Raw genomic sequence first — 20,448 nt, forward strand, 5'->3', positions numbered from 1 at the left:
CCCGGTTTGCAACCTTTGCCTACCGGTAGATCACGAAAGCAAGGACTGCAACGCCTGCTCCGCCTTCACCTCGAAGACCCTTCGTGTGAGAGAGAGGCAGAGGGTAGCGCACGCCACCCTGCAGGAAAAATCCCCGACTCCATCCCTTTACGAGCTGGGGATGTCTTCCGAGGAAGAGGACAACGCTGCCGCCGAAGACGTCAGCTACACGGTCGTAGAGACCGATTACACCAAGACTTCTGATAAGGTAGGAGACTCTACGGCCCCTAAGAGCACGAGAGACCCTGAGTCTCAAAAGAACGAGGGCAAGGCCTCGAAAGCGCCGGTGCCCGCGGCTACACCCAGGCCCAGCGGATCCTCTGAGAAGGAGTCCCCGGCGCCGAGAGCTGTTGAACAGCAAAAGCCGTCGAAAATCGTACCCGAAAAGGATCGATCGAGGGAGAAGGACCCTAAAGCACCAACGCCGAAACACGGTTCGCCGTCGAAAACTTAGGCGCCGAAGACCAGCTCGGCGCCGAGCCAACCACCGAAAAAGGGCGGCTGAACCATCCGACGCGGAACACGCAGCCGAGATGGAGAAAAAGAAAAGGCGCCTCGAGGCCGAAATGGAAAATATCTTGCAGCGGAAGAAGGAATTCGACGCCAAGATGAAGGCCTTCACGATTCCCCACAAGACAAAGCCACAGGTGGTGGAGGTTGTCGAGGAGGAAGACGATGACGCCTATGAACAGGCACCGGACGTCGAGGAGATCGACGACCAGGAAAACGAAGAGAGTCCCTACTATAGTTACGACTATGAGGAGGAAGAGGACAACAGGACGGACGCCGGGTTGGCTCCCTCCGACTCACTGGAGGTGGATTATCTGGAGGTCGACACCCTAAGCCCAGAGGAGGCGGTCGACTCGTATCCCTCGAGGCCCTCGCCGCCGGACGACATCGGAGCCTACAACTCGGTGATAAAAACTGCCGCAGCAGCATTCAGACTCCAGCTCGACGAAGAGAAGCAGAAAGCGGACTTCCTTCTGGAGACATTGCTCCCCACTCAAACAAAGAGCCAGTACCTGCCCATGCTCGACAGTGTCTTGGCCCAAGGAAGGGAAGCATTCAAGGAGCCCGCAACATGCAAGGCGGTCACTCCTAGAACGGAGAAAAAATACAAACATTCCTCAAAAGACCCACCCTACATTCAGGGCACGGTCTCAGCAGACTCAATCATCACAGCCACAGCAAGAAAGAGGGCTAACGTGCCCACTACTTCTGGGCCGCCCCCAGATAAGGAGAGCAAGAGGATGGACCTGGTGGGCAGAAGGATTGAACGGAATGCCGCAACACAATGGCGCATGCCAAATTCCAACGCCCTGATCAACAGGCACATGTACCAGATCATGGAGGAACTGGGTCAGTTGGTGAAAGACCTGCCCCAGGAGGTCAAACAAAAGGCCGAAAGACTGGTGGAGGAGGGGAAGAACGCGGCAAATTCTTGCCTCAAGACGGCCCTGGATGGGGCAGACACCTCCAGCAGGCTCATGATGATGGGCATCACGGAGAGGAGACACGTCTAGCTCAGGGTTTCAGGTTTTAAACCAGAAGTGTAACACAGCATCCTGAACACACCGTTCAACGGCGAAACACTGTTTGGAACAACAGTTGATGAGAAGCTCAGTCAACTGAAAAAGGATAACGAAACTGCGAGATCCATGGTAGCATTGCAGTTCAGAGGTAGCAAAAGGGGTGCCCCGTCACGGAGGCCCGGAGGCAGAGGTGGAAACCAGCCGGGTACATCACACCAGGTTTTCCAACAAACGCACCAGACAGACTCACAAGCACAGCAGGGTCAGCATAAGCAGTCCTGGCAATACCAGCCAAGAGGCCAGTCCTTTCGAGGGAGAGGAAATGGACGTGGACAGAATAAAAGAGGGGGCCACCAGCCCGCCTCTAAGTGACTTCGCAAAACCCCGTGTGCCCCCCCACAGGAAAGATCCCAGGGGGCAACACGTACGGAGGGATCAGGTGTTACACAAACTAGACACCTACGACCACATAACACCAGTGGGAGGAAGATTACGATTTTACCTTCAAGAATGGAGAGAAATCACATCAGACAAGTGGATTCTCAACATCATCCAATTTGGATACTGCATAGAGTTGGAGGGGATGCCAACAAGCAGAAAATCAAAAAGAAGACAACTAGCAAACAAACAGCTAGAGCGCCTTCAGGAAGAAGCAAAGGAGCTCCTGCAGAAGCAGGCCATAGAACCAGTCCCCTTCAGGGAAAGGAACAAGGGGGTATATTCAAGTACTTCCTGGTACCAAAAGTAGACGAAACAATGAGACCCATTCTGGACCTAAGGTTCCTGAACAAATTCATAAGAACGCAAAAGTTCAAAATGACCTCCCTACAAGAGGTGTTCCCACAGTTGCAAATCGGGGATTTCATGGTCACGATAGACCTCAAAGACGCCTACCTGCACATCCCAATGAACAGAAAGCACAAACATATGCTCAGGTTCACCATCGGAGAAAACCACTACCAGTTCATAACACTAGCCTTCAGACTGAAGTCAGCACCAAGGGTCTTCACAAAGTGCCTCGCAGCAGTCGCAGCGCACCTACGAAGGCAAGGAATACACGTATACCCTTACCTGGACGACTGGCTAGTGAAAGCAAAGTCATACCAGAAATGCAAGCGGGACGCACACACAGTGACGACCACACTCCTAAACCTGGGGTTCTCCATCCATTGGAAGAAATCATCAATGGAGCCGGAACAAGTGAAAATCTTCCTAGGAGCACAGATCAACACCTTATAGGGCAAGGTGGTCCCCAGCGAGAAGAGGGCGAGAGCGCTGGTGAAGGAAACTCGCCTCTACCAGAAGGGGCAAGCTCGGACAGTGAGGACTGCGAGCAAGATCATGGGTATGATGGCATCATGCATCCACCTAGTACCAAATGTACGACTCCACATGAGACCCATTCAAGAATGGCTACAGGAGCAATGGTCACAAGCTACAGGCAGTTGGGAGGATCTAGTGGTTGTAACGCACTCAGTGCAAAAGGAAATGACATGGTGGAACATGGAGAACATAACAAGGGGAAAGCCTCTAACGCCCCCAACACCAACAGTGACCATCACCACAGACGCATCCCTCAAGGGATGGGGCACTCACATGGAGGAACTCAAAGTGAGAGGTCTCTGGACACCAGCGGATGCGACAAAGCACATCAATTACCTGGAATTTAAGACCATCTTCCTTGCACTGAAAGCTTTCCAGACGAGACTGTACAAGCACAAGGTATTGCTACAAACAGACAACACCACAGCGATGTTCTACATCAACAAGCAGGGTGGGACACAGTCCACCATGCTTTCATCGCTAGCGCAGGAGATATGGAGATGGGCCATCCCACTCAGGATAGACCTGCTGGCCATACACCTACCAGGGAAGGACAACATACAAGCAGACTGGCTCAGCAGACAGACATCGGCATCCCACGAATGGGAGCTCAATGCCCAAGAGACAAGTTGGTTGTTCGACAGATGGGGAACGCCATCAGTGGACCTTTTTGCCACACTCCAGAATGCAAAATGCCAAAACTTCGCATCCAGACAGCCCGAGGAGGGATCCCTGGGGAATGCCCTATGGATAGATTGGTCCGGGACATTTGCTTACGCTTTTCCCCCGATACCACTGATGCACAGAGTGCTGAGCAAATGCAGAGCGAGCAACATGACTCTGATACTGGTCGCGCCGAAGTGGGCCAGACAGACATGGTACTCGCAGATAATGGAGATGACACAGTGTGCACCCCACAGATTCGGCAAAAGGAAAGACCTGCTCTCCATGCAGAACGGGGAGGTGCTGCACCCAGAGTCAGAGAGCATGAGCCTAGTGGCATGGCTCCTGAGGACATAGAGTTTGCACATTTGAAACTACCAGAAAGCACCCTAAGGGTTCTTCGGGAGGCACGAAAACCCAGCACTCGAAAGTGCTATGTGGCAAAGTGGAAAAGGTTCACAATGTGGTGCAGAAGAGAAAAACTTCACAATAAAATGAAGAAGGACTCCACGGTGCTAAAGTACCTCACGCACCTGCTGGAGAATAACCTAAGTTCATCCTCGTTAAGAGTCCACTTGGCAGCGATAGTCGCCTACACAAGGGGAGAAACGTGCAGGAGTTTCTTCACTTCACAGGTGGTGAAAAGATTCCTGGAAGGAGCAAAAAGGATCGCACCACCAAAGCGGGTGCCTCCACCGGCATGGAACTTGAACATAGTCCTTACGGAACTCATGAAAGAACCCTTTGAACCACTTCACAAGGCCTCCCTAGAGATGCTAACTATGAAAACAGCTTTCCTGGTTGCAATAACGTCCCTACGCAGAGTAAGCGAACTTCAGGCACTGACGCTACAACAGCCCTACATACAAATACATAATGATAGGGTTGTGTTGAGAACCGACCCACACTTCATGCCAAAGGTGGTGTCCAAATTCCACATGAACCAATCTATACAGATACCGAGTTTTTTCCAAAAACCAACAACTAGCGCAGAGCGAGCTCTGCACACCCTGGACGCCAGAAGGGCAGTCATGCAACACCGATATCATCCCTGAACACCGATATCATCTTCCACACCACACGCAGAGCTCAATGGAGAAAAGCGTTCCTCACCTTACTCACCGTCTCCTCCACTAGGAAATCAGCTCACAGCCTAACTCTCTCCATCACACCATCCCAACTCTTTCCAGGCAGAGCCACCATCACTATTTACAATAACGGGATTGTCCTATCTCAATCCACAGACAGGAACCTGGAACTACTAGACAACTTGTTCCCCACTTTCAAAGAGCACCTCTCCAATTCGCGGACCAACACTCATATCTCCTCCAGTCCCACCAACCATGACCTCACAGCTCCCACAACCCTTCCAACCTATTTCAGCGCCAGTTAGCTACTACATACTCCTCAATCAGGGACACACCTACCACCCTTGACCTCTCATCTCCCACCCACAACCCCTCTATCCCAGTTCAGCACCAGGCAGTTGCCATACACGCCTCAAACACAGACACAGATCGCTCCCCCTCATACACCACTCACACCCCCACCACCTCTACCAACCCTCGGACCTCCACACATACCATCAACACTCCTCTCACACCCACAGCTGTCATTAACACTCCTCTCACCCCTGACAGCACAGCTCCCACCCACAACACACCTAACCCAGTTCTGCACCAGAACGACGCGCACATCGACAAATCCCTCCCTTTATCCCCCCCATTCTCAGTCCCCATTACCCTCTAACTAACTACGCAGAACACACCTCCTCTTAATTTAACTCCCCCTCCCCACAACAGGACCATCTCCAATCCCATTTCCCCTCCTACTCTCAGCCCCCATTACCCTTCCTGCACCCCCACCACTACTATCAGTCTCCCAGCCTACACCTTGATCCCCCGCCTACCATCAATGCCCCCACTCATATCACCAACCTCCTCCCTACCTCATCCACACCCCTCCCGCCCAAAACCTCTCTCTTCCCTAACACCATCCCGTACACTAACACAACGCAGCCCGGCTCGAACACCAGCCCACCAGAACTCTCCCACCTGCACGCGAATTCCCTGGTCAGTCATTCACCTTTGACTGCCACCCCCACCTCCACCACCTACCCCACGATGGACAACATCATGGCCACCCTCACTCAGATCAAAGAAGACATACACATCATCAAAGAACTACTCTCCACACACCCCATACACCCCTCACCCACCTCCTCCTCCCCTCCCAACTTTTCCCCTACCCCTCCGGCTGACTCCCTCACGCAACATGCCCCACACCGGGCGTCAATCCCTGCTCATATTCGCAGCAACCGCCCTCGTCCCCCTCGTCGCCCCTGCAACCCCTCACACACCTACACCTCCCCGCCCAACTTGTCCCCCTCCCTTCCGATTAACTCTCTCACTCAACTCTCTCCACACCGGACCTCAATCCCAGCTCGCAATCGCAACAACCGCCCTCGTCGCACCCACAACCCTACTTCTGACCTCGACACACTCACCCTTCTCCGCTCCTATGACCCAGCCCCCCAAAATCACGCAACCACCTCACACCTCACCATTCCCGCGATACACTCAAATCCCCTTAGACCCCCCACACTAAACAGCAGATTCTCCATCCCCAATAACCTTAGAAAAGTCCCTCTCTCTCTAGAACCCTCTACCACCCTCAACACACCCCGTCTCAAATGCACTCTCCTCAACTGCAGATCGGCCTCGAAACATTCCGCCGCCATTGCTGATCTCCTCTTATCGCTGGACCTTGACCTAATCATCCTGACTGAAACCTGGCTAACTGAATCTTCGTCACCTATAATGGACATTCTGGTTCCTCCCAACTACCACATTATCAGGCTCGACAGATCAGGCAAAATAGGGGGTGGAATCGCATGCATCTACAGGAACAACCTCTCTGTTCTGAAAGTCAATTCCACCTCCCTACCATCCCCAACATCCTGGGAATACATCTGCCTCGACATTATTAGTGAAGGCAAACCGATATGCTCTCTTCACAGCATTTACCACCCACCCAGGGACAACCTCACCTTTTCCCAACAAATCATGGATATGATCTCAACCAATTCCGGACGGCAGCTCACCCAAATATACCTTGGTGACTTCAACCTCCACTGGAACGATTGCAATGACGCGGTGGTAAATAGTCTTAAAAATTTCCTCGATGCCCTTAACCTCACCCAAATATGTAACAGCCCGAACCACGAGAAAGGATCTATCCTCGACCTGATCATCTCCAAAGAGGACTCTATCCAACTCGAGTCCATCCAACCCTGTGACTGGTCAGATCATCATATTGTCACATTCTTCATCAATGAAAAAGTTAAAGTTAACCCGGCTCAACCCGCCAAGCCCAAAGTCTGGAAAAGAGACATGAAAAAACTCAACCCAGGCTCTTTGCCCCCTAACAGTCGCAATCTCCTACTCCCACTGACAGGCGCTACGGACGTTCAAACCCTGACTGACCACTATCTCAACGCTATGACCTCATTAATTAATGAGGCTGCACCTATGCAGCTAAAAAGAGTCTCTACTAAAATCTCCAATCCATGGTACGACGGGAGTCTCAATGAGGATAGACGAGACATGCGAATGCCAGAACGCACCTGGAGATCAGCTCCCTCTGCACTGCACCTAAAAGCTCTGAAGGAAAAGAGAAACGCCTACTTCAGGAAAATAAAACGCTCAATCAGATTTCTTCAGCCTCCAGCTCGACCAAGCAAAAAACCGCCCGAGAAAACTGAGCTAATCAGATCACAATCCAAGGATCAACCCCTACCACTCAACACTGGGCGTGAAGCACCCTCCTGTGAAGACTTCGCTGCTTTCTTTATCCAAAAAACTGACAACATAAAGAGCGATCTCCTCATTGACGCAAGCCTCTATTCCAAACCCCAGTGCTTAGCACCCATTGAACCAAAAAACAATGCTACATGGTCAACCTTTGGCACATACACGGAAGAAGAAATTGGCAAACTGCTCAGCACCCTGAAACCATCCAATCACCTCACGGACCCCCTTCCTGCTACCGCAGTAAAAGACATTACTCCTTTGCTTCTCCCTCTCTGGACTAAAATTATCAACAGCTCTCTCCAACAAGGAAGCATACCTGACTCTCTCAAAGTTGGACAAGTCACACCTCTTCTAAAGAAACCTACAGCCGACCCCTCTGATCTCAACAATTACCGTCCCATTACCAATATTCCCACTCTCGCCAAACTGCTGGAAAAATGCGCACAACTACAATTGACTAAACACATTGAACAATTTGATCTCCTCAATCCTCACCAGTCAGGCTTCCGAGCAGGACACAGTACAGAAACTGCTATGACTCACATAATTGACGACGCACTTCAAATGCTAGACCAAAACGACACCTGCCTCCTCATCCTTCTTGATCTCTCTTCAGCATTCGACACCGTTAAACATGAGAATTTACTAGAACTACTAAACACAAGAATGGGTTTATCTGGAACTGTTCTCAAGTGGTTCACTTCCTTTCTTCACAACAGGTCTCAGAAATTTAAGAGCAACAACCTGATGTCCTCGCCAATACCTGTAACGCTAGGCGTCCCCCAAGGATCCTCTCTATCCCCAACTCTGTTCAACCTAGTTATGGAACCTCTGACCACCTTGCTACAAGCATCCAATGTACACTTTCACATGTACGCCGATGACACCCAACTTTATCTCAAATTACAATCCCCCAAAGACATCCTGCTCCTGAACTCAACGATCAGAGGCACCCAATCCTGGCTTGCCGATAATCATCTCAAACTCAATGCCCTGAAAACAGAGTTCCTTCTGATTTCACCCCCAGCGAAGATCTCCATCACTCAAATTTGGCTTAAACACCTAACCGCACTTAATGTCCAACCCACCATCGTGGACTCAGCAAAATCTTTAGGCATAACACTCGACACCAATCTCAACATGCAGCAACATATCAGCAAGGCAACAAAGGGAGCGAACTTCCAAATCAATACGCTGAGGAAACTTAAACCCTTCCTCCCAGCCAAAGACTTCCAAACCGCAGTACAAGCACTAGTCCTCCCTCGAATAGAATACGGCAGCATCGCCCTCTGCGGACTCCCCCTAACTACAACCGCACCCCTAAGAGCTTCTCTAAACGCTGCAGCGAGACTCATCACTGGGTCAAAAAAGCACTCCCATATTACCCCTGACTTGAAATCCCTGAACTGGCTACCTTTTGAAGCCAGAATACATCTGAAAATCGCCTGCATGACACACAAGGCGGTACACCTAAACTCACCCGGCTACCTCGCTCAGAAGCTGACAATCTCTGGCGGAGCTAGAAACACTAGAGGCACAAACAATCTTCTGCTGAAACCTCGAAGATTCCGGAAGGAAAAAACATATAAGCGCTCCTTCTCAGGAATGGTGCCTAGGATCTGGAACTCACTCCCTCCCGAAACCAGGCTTATCTCTTCCACTACACTCTTTAAAAATGAAGTAAAAGCTATCCTCATGGCTAAATACACTTGAACTATTATCTCGAACTCTGTTAATACTCTGTACCGATCTGTACCACATGTTTGACCCCTTTGCTTATCTGTATTAGCTGTCTTATTACTCACATGATTGGCTTTGCAGCCACCTATTTGTACTGTTTGTTCTATTGATTTATCTGTCTGACTATGCTCCCTCATGTACCCCTTCTATGTAAAGCGCTCTGATATCTGCAAGGATCTTGTCCGCGCTATATAAAACTTTCAAAATAAATAAAATAAATGCACTACATTGAGAGAACGAAGGGACACAGAAAAACAAAACAGTTCTTTGTGTCATTCGCCAACAGTTTCATGGGGAAAGCAGTAACCAAGGACACTATTGCACGATGGATCGCACGAACAATTCAGCTCTGCCACAAGCGAGCAGGACAGGAACTAGCAGAAGGGACACGTGCCCACTCCACTAGGAAAAAGGGTGCTACAATAGCCTTCCTGGCTAACACACCCATACAGGACATATGCCTGGCGGCAACATGGGCTTCATTGCACACGTTCACGAAGCACTACTGTGTGGATATACAAATGAACAAGGAAGCACAAGTCTGACAAAAGGTGCTCCAACACATATTCAATAACGAACGCTCATCTTCCACCCAGCCGCCACAGAAATGAGAAACCGCTACAAAATCTATGCACAGCATAGTGAATCCAGAAAGATTCACGCTGCAAAACGAATTGTTTTCTTACCTGTCGGTATAGTTTTGCAGCTTGAAGATCTTTCTGGATTCACTAGCGAACCCACCCACCTCCGCCAGAAAGATGAGGCAGGAGAGGGAAAGGTGGTTAAAAACAGAGACATTTTAAAAAAATTAAAAAAAGAAAGGACTTTCAAGGTTACAAGCGGTAAATCACTTAATGGAACATTGCCATTACTTCGGAAACAAAACAAACACGGAAAAAAAGAATCCGAAGATGGCGCCCAAGAGTGGGAGCTTCTGCAGGAAGCATGCCGACGTCACCGGAAATACACCCAAGGAGGTGTGACGCCGACGCCCACCTGGGCTACGAAAAAAATAAAAATAAAAAATGAATCCGGACCCAACCACAAGACCGCGGAATAATGCACAGCATAGTGAATCCAGAAAGATCTTCAAGCTGCAAAACTATACTGACAGGTAAGAAAACTATTCGTTCTAGAGGTAGAATTTCTCTATTCTATACATTTTTGCATTTGGATATTTATTTAAAAATGTGCTCTGGGATTCAGCACATGCAGGTACTTCACTGTAAATGAAAATCGGAGAATTCCATGAAAGAGAATGTGAAGTCTGTCTCCAGCTATCACACAAAGAAGTTTGTCTCTGTTATAGCTAACTATTTGGATAAAATGCTAGTGCTTTTGCAACAGACAAGACTTGTATATGAATAAGGCATACTTTTCTAACACTCAATTACTTTAAATGTAGAATTCCATCTGCAGCTTAATTGTGAACATTTTTGTTGCATGTGATATTGAGCAACTGATGATTGAAATCAGAAACTGATAAATTGCACTTAAGAGATCTGTACTTGTGCCATGCTTTTAGGTACTCGACCTCACAAATGCACTGACTGCGATATGGCCTTTGTGACCAGTGGCGAGTTGGTTAGGCATCGGCGTTACAAACACACTCACGAAAAGCCTTTCAAGTGCTCCATGTGTGATTATGCAAGTGTGGAGGTAAGTTTTTTTTTTTAATTTCCCTCGTCACCTGAATGGGCTGAAGGCTTTGTAAACAACTTGAATGTTGTCAAATTTTATATTTGAGAGTAAAGATAATATGAAGCATGATTCACATTAAAAATGTATTTGTCTTCTCCCTGAATTGTGGCTTAGTTTGTTAGAGTTCATATATTTTGTTTTTATTATGCTGTGGAGAGAAAAGCTTCCTTTTTTGGTTAAAAAAAAGTGAAATGGGGCAATTTGTCATATTTTACATAAGTATGTTTCATGTAGTTTAATTTGCAGTAAAATTCCCTATCATAGTTAGGAAATGGTCTTCAAATGTCCTTTTATCTTAATAGGTGATTTTATTAGATTCTATATCCTTAAATCTGCTCATCTATGGCTATTGCTGTCATATTACCACAGATTGTGTTTACCTCATCCCAATCTTTCTGTGAAACTCTTCCACCAACCCTAGTTTCAGAGAAATCAATGTTTAGGGCATTTTGAGTGTCTTAATCTGAAACAAAAACACATTAGTTATAGATTCCATACCTTCGAATTACCCCCAGGCGTCAGACTGGATCCGGAAAGTTTTTCATCAGCAGTACATTTGCGCGTCGGAAGGTGGCGTCGGTCGGCTCCGTCCTTGGCGTTGTGGTCGCCGGGATGACGTTGCTGTAGCTACTTAGATGCCGCCCTCGCACGCTGACGTCAGTTCTTTCTTTTTCCGCGCCAGCCAGCACTGATCTGGGAAGAGCGGTACCTCCAGTCATTTTTTGACTGACTTTTTCTTGACTTTTGTTGACTTCTTCTTTTTCGAGTCTTCGACTGCTACGCTACACGAGGGATGCCCGACTACAAGCCGTGGGGTTCCTGTCATCGTATGATGTGGATGACGGATGCCACCGCGTGTGCCTTTTTTTGCCTGGAGCGCGACCACGACTACCGGTAGATGGTTCCGAAGGCTTTGCAGAAGCGGTCCTGAAAGCTACTTGAGTACAGGCAGTCTGCTCCGCACCGTTCGAGGTCCCGTCACGAGGGAGGTCGAGGGACCGGTCGCGGAGCCACCATCATTCGGGCTCCAAGTCTTCGCACTCTGGGTCGGGTAAGTCAAAGAAGCATTGTCGCTCTTCCACTTCTCCCCGACGAGGGACACAGGTGGTGCCCCTCCTGCGGCTCTGCGTTTTTCTCCCTTTTCGAGACCCGGAGCGACTCCCGCCCACCTGTGTACGTTCTACGTGGCCATGCATGCCATCTGTGGGCGGCCCAAACCCGTCTTCGGGCCCTGCGGACTCTGTTGGGGAGGTCCCCTCCTTGGATCCAGATAAGCGCCGGTTGACCTGATTACGCCTCCTCCGGCACCACTACCGCGTCGACCCCGGTCTCCATCCCGGCGTGGACTGGCGCCATCCAACGCCGGATCCGGCGCTGAGAGGGTTTTTAATGCCCCTGTTCACTCCTGGGGCCCCTTTTAAACCAGAATGGCACCCAGATGATGAGGAGGAGGACTGGAAGGGGTCAGGTGACCCTCTAAATGACCAGGTGGACAGTGAGCAGGACTGGAGAGAGGAACTGGGGGATGCCAGTGGTTTGGCCACCTCTCCTGACCGTGGCATGTTGTCTCCTCTTACCGTGGCTACGGAGGAGGGAGCGTCGGACGCAGTGGTGTTGCGTAGGGTGGCCGAGGCTCTTAACCTCAAGCTTCCTACGGTGGCGGTCAGGACTAACCTCCTGACAGAGGTGCTTCAACCGGCCCTTGCTACCGTTTAATGAGGCCCTCACCGACAACCTTTTGGGCACATGGTCCAAGCCCAACATGGGGACTCCCGTGGACATGATGATTGCCAGACGCCACCGCCCAGCTCTACGCGAACCTACTTTCCTTTCCCAACACCCTACCCCTGAGAGCTTGGTGGCCCAAGCCTCCACTTCCAAAAGCGCCTTCCCTACCGCTCCACCGGAAAGGGAATCCAAGAAGCAGGACCACCTTATAAAGAAAGTGTTCTCTTCTGCCAGCTTAGGACTGTGGTCCATAAACGCTGCGTGTCTCTTGGGCCGTTATTATTGTGGGATACGGTGGTACACGTGCTGCCTCAGTACCTGGAGGAGGTCCGGGCAGTGCTCTCCCAGGCTGTTGCCGGCGGGAGCGATGCAGTGAAGTTTGTGATACGTTGAGAGCTGGACACCGCCGACTCTCTGGGCAGAACCATTCCAACGTCAGTAGCACTTTGTCGCTACGCCTGGATGAGGTTGACTGTTTTTTCAGTGGATGTCCAGAACACCTTGATGGACATGCCCTTTGATGGCCGTCGCCTTTTGGCGTCAAAGCAGACAACGTTCTAGAGCGTTTCAAGGACTCGCGGGCTACAACCAAGCCCTTGGGCCTCTCCCCCTCGCCCTGCGCAGCCTGCTTTTCGCCCCTTTTGTGGCTAATGATGGGGTGCCCCGCTACGTCCTGCCAAGAGCCACAGGCCGCAGCAAGTTTTTTGCAGCATGAAACTTTCTGGATTCACTATGCTGTGCATTATTCCGCCATCTAGCGGTTGTGTCTGGAATTGTCGTATTTCTTCTTGTTAGGTCTCGCCTGAGCCTCTCACACATCTTTACCTCATGTTTTTAGGTCTCAGCTGGTGATAGCAGCGCAAATGCGCTGCTCTTGGCATTCGAGAGCTTCTTAAAATCAATACGGAATTGGAAGGGGACTTGAAACCCCACCCATCTTTTTACTTGTTTAGCGTCATCTTCCATGCAAAATGGTGGCTTCTGATTGTGAAGGAGGCTATTTAGTCCCTCCTTGTTGCCATCTTGTCTCCTTTTGACCCCGCCCACCAGGATTGGATCGTTTACTGGCGGCGTGACACTCTCTCCTTCATTAGTTGGTACGCACTTTTTTCATCTCACTCGACTTTGGCAAAGTCAGCCGCCTGTTTATTTTCGCATCGCGCTTTCACTTAAAGTGAAAGCGCGATGCGAAAATAAACAGAGGGCTGCCTTTGCGGTACCGCGCTTGTTTTATTTGTTAAATAATGGCGGCGCAAGTCTATCCCACGCGACTCGCCAACTTGTTGCTTTTTTTATTTACATAACCAATATTGACGCCGCACATCTTGTTCATTTTTAATCGCTTATGCTTCTGTAGTCCTCGGGGTTTAAGGTCAATGTGATGTTACTTTTATTATGTTTACCACTTAGTAATCTCTCCAAAGAATTCACAAAGCTTGATTGCTCTGTCCAACCACTTTAGATGCTGTTGGGACTCTAGGTACAGGAAAGGGTCAGTAAAGGGTGCAAGCCGCGCTCTTCACATGTAGGTTTCATACACTTAAAACGGAGGTGACCGTATCGTTCACGTTCTAGTGTCTACGATGCACGTAGTTTCATCAACGGGCTGGCTTTAAACGCTGCCTTCGGAGGTCCAGGAAGCAGCTGGGCTCTCTATGCCTCCCAAACCACAACAACAAACCGCAGTGATCATCGCGCGCCCCTGTGTTCACGTACAGCCCACCCCCATCTCTAACGGCAAGAGATGGCGGCGGCGGTGAGATCTGTGCTCACGGCCCCTGCTCTCTGAGACAGCGGATGCGCGGGCTGCTTCTGTCTCAGCCCCCCCCCCCATCCCCTCTGTGTGTGAGGCGGACACACAAAGAAACTTTGTCTGACTGCGTATGGAGGTCAGAATGCAGGCCTGGCAGGAAGAGGTAGGCAAGAGGTCAAAGGGCTGGGTCTGAGACAGGTTTTCCTACTGCCCGGAATATGTGTGTTTGTTGGAGGGACAGTGCCCGTGGATTGGCACTCTACATGATTCTCATTGTGGAAACAGTTTGTCTGTCAATGTGCTGTCCCCTGGTATTCCCTCTTCGGCATTTGAGAATTTTACCTTAAGAGTCAAATCACTTAATCTCCCGTGATTACCGAAAATGAATGTCATTGTGTAATATAACGGGTGCTCATGTAAAGTGCTCCAATACCTCAGGGCTGGGTTCGCGCTTTATAAACAAAACTGCGAAAGTGACTCCTCTCCCTGGGCCCCTTTTACTTCAGTGAGTCTCCCGAGTGTATGTGGTTGTCTCTTTTCTTGAATGTATGCATTTCCTTGAGTATGTCTTTCAAGGGTCTCTGGGTGTCCCCCCTCCTTTCAGTGGCTGGGGTTTAGTCCACTGCTTTTGTGAATGTCTTTTAACTTGTTGTTGCTGCAGTCTTTCCACCCTCACTGCACAGGAGTGGATGCCACCAATCCATCTCTTTCATGTGTAAGCAGCCCTCCACTTGTTCCCACTAGTGCCCGCACATGGTCCAGTACTGCATTTCTTAGCACATTTACTGTGGCATAGTTCATCTCCCTTGCCATCTAAGTAATTGTTAAATGGCCCTCTAAATATGTAACCAATTTGTTCAGTACTGACTTTTACCAAACACAAAGTAAGTGAACTGTGAATTTTAAAACTATATTTCTGAGAGGAAAAGTGAAACAACAAATTCCAAAATGGAAAATAGTCTGATTAAAACACAAAGAATGGTTGGTTGAGCTTAGACTCTGATACTGTCCAGGGGCCGTATTACAAAACGTGTCCCAAAGGCGGAATGGTTGTGTGTGTGTCTGTCTGCTTTTGCATACTAGGAGTATTACAGAAGGGGCAGGTGATACTTGTGTGGCCCATCTGTAACACAGATTGCGTCAGAACACACGTAGCGCCGGCACAATTTCAAGAGGCGTTCTGGCCCCATGCAAATGAGGAAACACTTTGTCTCTGCACTCATATGCATCTTGGACACAGGCAGAGAGGCAAATGATCTGGCTTTGGGCAGACTGACTGTGTGTCACAAATAGGTGGGGCATAGTCATTGTGCTGTCTGGGACACCCCTCGGGTGGGGAGAAAGTGGGCCTGTGGACCCCGCCCCCCACACACACACACAACCCCTTCCCAGTGGGAGCAGTAACAATGCTTGAGCTCTGATGCTACCCTTTTGAGTTTGTGCATTATGGTCACAACTTGCAGGCTTTCGAGGGCCACTCTCTGACCTGTTTAGTTTGTGAGCCAGGACCATATCAGCTGTCAGGTGGCACACCCTGACTGCTCTTGGAGCTAAAATCTGTGGTGCAGTTTGTGGCCCCCTCGTGCCTGCTTTCATTGGTCAGGCCCTGTCGTCCATGTGAATGAGTGTGTGTTCTTGTCTATTTGAGCTTCTGTCTATCCTTGCTCAGCCTATATCATGATGCTGTGTTTTTGGAATGGGAGGAGTGTGAGTGCTGGCTATTAAGTGTGGACCAGGAAGCTGAGTGGAGATGTCATCATACTGCAGATTGGGTGTCCGGCATGTTACTGACACGACAAGTGGTCGGCAGCCTGCATATTGCATACATTTTCACCTCTTTCTCTTTCTTACCTTCTCTGAAGCATTCAGTACCATGCTCTGCACAACCCCCTAAAATGCTGGCACATTGAATGTGGTTCAAAGCACTGCCCTAAATAACTGACAAATACAGCCTAATTGTCCACAGGAGTTCCTATTGACTCCTCTCGATAGCAGGTGAAATCCCCCAAGGCTCTCTCCTCTCATGAGTAATTTGAAACTTATATGTAATACTGGTGGGAATCTTTCTGGTAAACAGACATCCGCTTTCGCCAGGATGCAGAAGACACTGAGCTTTAGCTAAGGATCGCAATCGAATTTTTGCCTAACCTTTCCTCGTAACTATTTGAACCATGTCCTGCCTCAGACAGTCTGACCAAAATTGATTTTATGTGGTCACCCACTGCCTGCTCTCTGTGACCAGGCCGCGCCTTTGTCCTGAGAGCCACCCTTGCAAGCATTAAAAATGCAATAGGTCTCGCCTTTCATTAAGTTGAAGCAATTTGGTTTGCTATACAATATCATTAGCAAAGCAAATGTCTTTAACTTAATCAAAGGCGAGACCTATTGCATTTTCAATGCTTGTTCTTTTCTTCTGGCCACGCAATTGATTGGCCATTTGCGTAAGGCTTCCACAAAAGAAAGCACGCAAATGGCCAAAGGGTCGGGTATGTCCCGCCTTAACTTTCAAAGTTCCCTCCTATAGCCTATGTGTCTCAGGAGCAAGCGCAATCATCAGCAGCGCGCAGTGTGCCAGCTGGACGGCAGGCTGAATTCTAGTATCAGGTTACTTGTTTTCCAAAAGTAGCGTCCTTCCAACGTTGACCGCTAAAAGGTAACCCTTGCCGCCACCCTTCCTTCTTCATTGACACATTTGTACGTACGTGCTTTGTTATGCAGCCATACATGTTCCCTATAAAGTAGCAAAATGTGTACTGTTTCATTTTTGGCAGAATGAGTACTCTCTAGCTTCATGCACTTTACTGTAAACCAATAGGGACATTGTGCCGCCCCAGTTCCCTTACCTAGAAATCAAACCGAGGTGTTCCCAAATGTTGGCACGTACGACCGAAGAGGCTACCGGGTGACGTGTTGTGCATAACCCAAGCCTCTTATGACAGTTTGGCACTACGGGTTGTGCGTCACACATGAATGGCCTCTCCTCCAGGGGCCCTGTTACTGAAATCTTATCCCTGAGACTCCGGACTTTAAATCCCTTCAATCCGCGCAAAGCATTGTAGTGCAATTGCCTATATAGCGCACTCTATCTCTGATAAGAAGTTGAGGTGCTATTTAAACAACAAGGTTCGGTTTTACTGGGTGTGGTGGACCTGATATAACGCACTGCTTGTAAGAATGCGCTGTTTTACTGCTGCTTATTTAAGAAGTAAAAGCCTCTCTTTGGGCATTACTATTCCTTCCTATGGCATCAATGTGCGATCAGGAAGTAGCCTGCTCGTGAGTGTGTATTGGGAGAGGGATATCATGACCGGGACAAGTATAACTGGTGCTCTGGGAATTTTTTTTTTCCCAGCATCGCAGATGTTTTCCCTTCTTGAAAAGCACACTTTTGCTCATATCTTAGCTTGCAGGTTAATTCGATTGAGAAATAATACAAAAAAAAGAAGTTGGCATCTATTTTATATTTAAATATCCAGTAACCCGAGTTCCATTAATTAGTAGGCAGAAAATTGTTACTAAGCCTAACCAGAAGAGAATGAAGAGTCTTTGATTTGTTGTTCACGAGAAATTGCGGTTGACGTTGTTTCAGGTTCACTCGGATCCAATGGAAAGGTATCAAAGTCGATGAAATAGCCAGATGCTGTTCGATCTATTTTTGGTAGCTCAGCAGCTTATGTTGAACTTGTAGATTGCTCTTGTTGAGGCATGTTGATGTAGACCTTGTTCGGTTGAATTGAAATTTGTGTTTCATTTTGATTTTCTGTATCAAGAGGAACAAGTTCCATTGCATTGTTGCATAGTCCATCATTCCGTATGGGAGACTCTTCGAAAGTGATGATCCTCTCCATCTGGACTTCCTGTATGGTAGCGAGAGGAGGGTGTTTCTCTCGCCCCCCAATCGAGAGTGATAGGAAATGTGGTGCTTTGAGTCCCTTTTTGCTGGTCCATGGTTTGTTTCCCAAGCAGAAATCCAACCCCGACACACTCTACTGAAAAAACGAAGTCTACCCTTTCTAGGTATCTGTTTTGCATGGCCTCAGGAAGATGTATTGTGCTTTCTGGGCCTCCTGCAGGTCTTACTAAAACTCCACGATTTAGCAGTGGCAACAGCTTCCAATGATAATATTAATCTCCTACGGGAAGGCCTTAGGACGACAGCAGAAGCATATTTTGTTGCAGCCTCAGGTAAGGACACAAAGTGTGGAAGTCCTTGGTGCAAAGGCGACAATTGTCCCTGCCTTCCAATGCTAGGATATGGACGTTGGAAACTTTTTAGCCCCTAAGTGGTACTGTTCGGTACGTGACCATCCTGTTTTTAGCACTCGAGGCTATTAAAAGAAATTTGTCTTTAACTGCAAAAAAATAATTTTGCCCAACAGTATATTCATGCAAATGTTTTCTTATTCTCAGGTGAGCAAATTGAAGCGCCACATCCGTTCTCACACTGGAGAACGCCCTTTCCAGTGCAGCTTGTGTAGCTACGCCAGCAGAGATACATACAAACTGAAACGACACATGAGGACTCACTCTGGTATATATTTTTATTGCTAATTTGCACCAGTCAAAACCATTGTGCTCTTTCCATAATGTAATATCATTTGACCTACTTTGTGCTCGTATATAAAGGATTCTGGATTTGGATGTTAATTTAGCACAAGGATTGAATGCTGAACCATATTTTCACAGCTCCTTTATCGCTTTCATCAGTTGTCATTACAGTATAAGACAGTACAGTGTATCACCGTTCGGACATGAAATGCTCAGTTTCGTTTACTATGAGAAACTAACTCATGAACACATGGATGGCTCTCCTAGCTGTAGGAATAAATATTTGGCTACTGAGCATCTGTAGGAAGCTGGCTCTGTATATACTATACCAAAATGAGGTAGGCAGAGGTAAAAGTACATAGCACATTACTCTCTTTTTGTGGTAGGGTGGGAGAGCAGCAAGGCTTTATCACATGGTAGTGTTAAGCATTTGTTGTACACACTCAGGCAGCAAATGATGTCACACACTCAGACTCATTTGTTTGTATAAAAATATTTTTTAGTTATATTTATTTTTTAGAACCAAGCAAGCCTGGTACAGGTAAGTGTAAATGATACTTTTCAAGGTAGGTTGAACAATACAAGCAAGCTGAATGAAAATGACTTTATTACAGGGTTGTAAATACTTTCAATACAGTGGAAGTTACTGTGATATTACTTTTGAATACTTCTCAGATTACTTTTTCTACTCTGTGCCTAGATATCACACTGGGACATTTCCTAGAGAAAAGGTAAGTAAAGCAGTTTTTAGATATTTGCAGTTTTTCAAGTTCTCATACAAAACCAACTCCACACTTGGAACAATTTTCACAAGAAAGCAGTCCATGCAGTCTTATGGGAAGAAATCTGGTAATCGGTTTCAAGGTAAGTACTTTGGTTTGGGAGTTGGTATTCTGGGGTTACAACCAGGGTTCCTCCAGGGTCAAGTATGCACTCAAAGCGCCCTCAGGTGCACTAGGGCAGGCGGGTGTAGAGTGCGGAGGCCCAATGTTATCCAGTTGGGTATAGGCGGCCTCCGGTTGGTAGCTGATCACAAGCAGCCCACAATGTTGTAGGAGCAAAGCCGCTGGTGTTAGTCTCGGGGCCAAGGGGGATCCGAGTTGGAACACAAGGTGCACCCGCAGGTGCAGGGTGCTGTTTTGGCGGCGGGTACCCTGTTATTTTCAATGGGAGTTGCTAGTTTTGGATTTTGTCTGCCGGCTCGGTCCAGGAAGACTTCTGGGAGGAACCAACAGCTGGGTAGGTAAGTTGGAGGGCTCAAGGACGTAGGTGCAGCTCGGGTTCTCTTCTTCTGGGCGCAGGGCGGCTGGATGCAGGAGTGTCTTTTGAGGTTGGATTTCACCTTACTGGGCCACTCATATTTGTGGGGGTCTCTGTGCAGAGGCTGTGGGTGACGTTAGGAAGCCCTGGAGGGGTCAACCAATGATGCACTCGGACTCTGGAGCACAGGGGGACCTTGCTGGGACCGGTGGGCCACCCGGATTTGGGCTGAAGGCGTCATGTACAGTGGTGGTTCTAGGTGTCAGGTTTCTTTGTACTCAGCAGGCTCAGAGTCTGTCTTGGGCGTTTTTAAAAAAAAAATTTAACAGAGCTGCTGTTCACAGGAGAT

General features: G+C 48.5%; 1 protein-coding gene across 1 annotated transcript in view; it reads left to right on the forward strand.

Annotated features, from left to right (window-relative positions):
- The window catches only part of CTCF (CCCTC-binding factor), a 512,861-nt gene that overhangs the window by 180,306 nt on the left and 312,107 nt on the right, over positions 1-20,448 (forward strand). The window contains exons 5-6 of the mRNA XM_078670971.1: positions 10,635-10,768; positions 18,702-18,822. Of these exons, the coding sequence (XP_078527097.1) occupies positions 10,635-10,768; positions 18,702-18,822 (255 nt within the window). The remainder of the gene's footprint in view (positions 1-10,634; positions 10,769-18,701; positions 18,823-20,448) is intronic.

Source organism: Lissotriton helveticus, chromosome 12 (assembly GCF_964261635.1).
Source record: "Lissotriton helveticus chromosome 12, aLisHel1.1, whole genome shotgun sequence".
Taxonomy (NCBI): domain Eukaryota; kingdom Metazoa; phylum Chordata; class Amphibia; order Caudata; family Salamandridae; genus Lissotriton; species Lissotriton helveticus.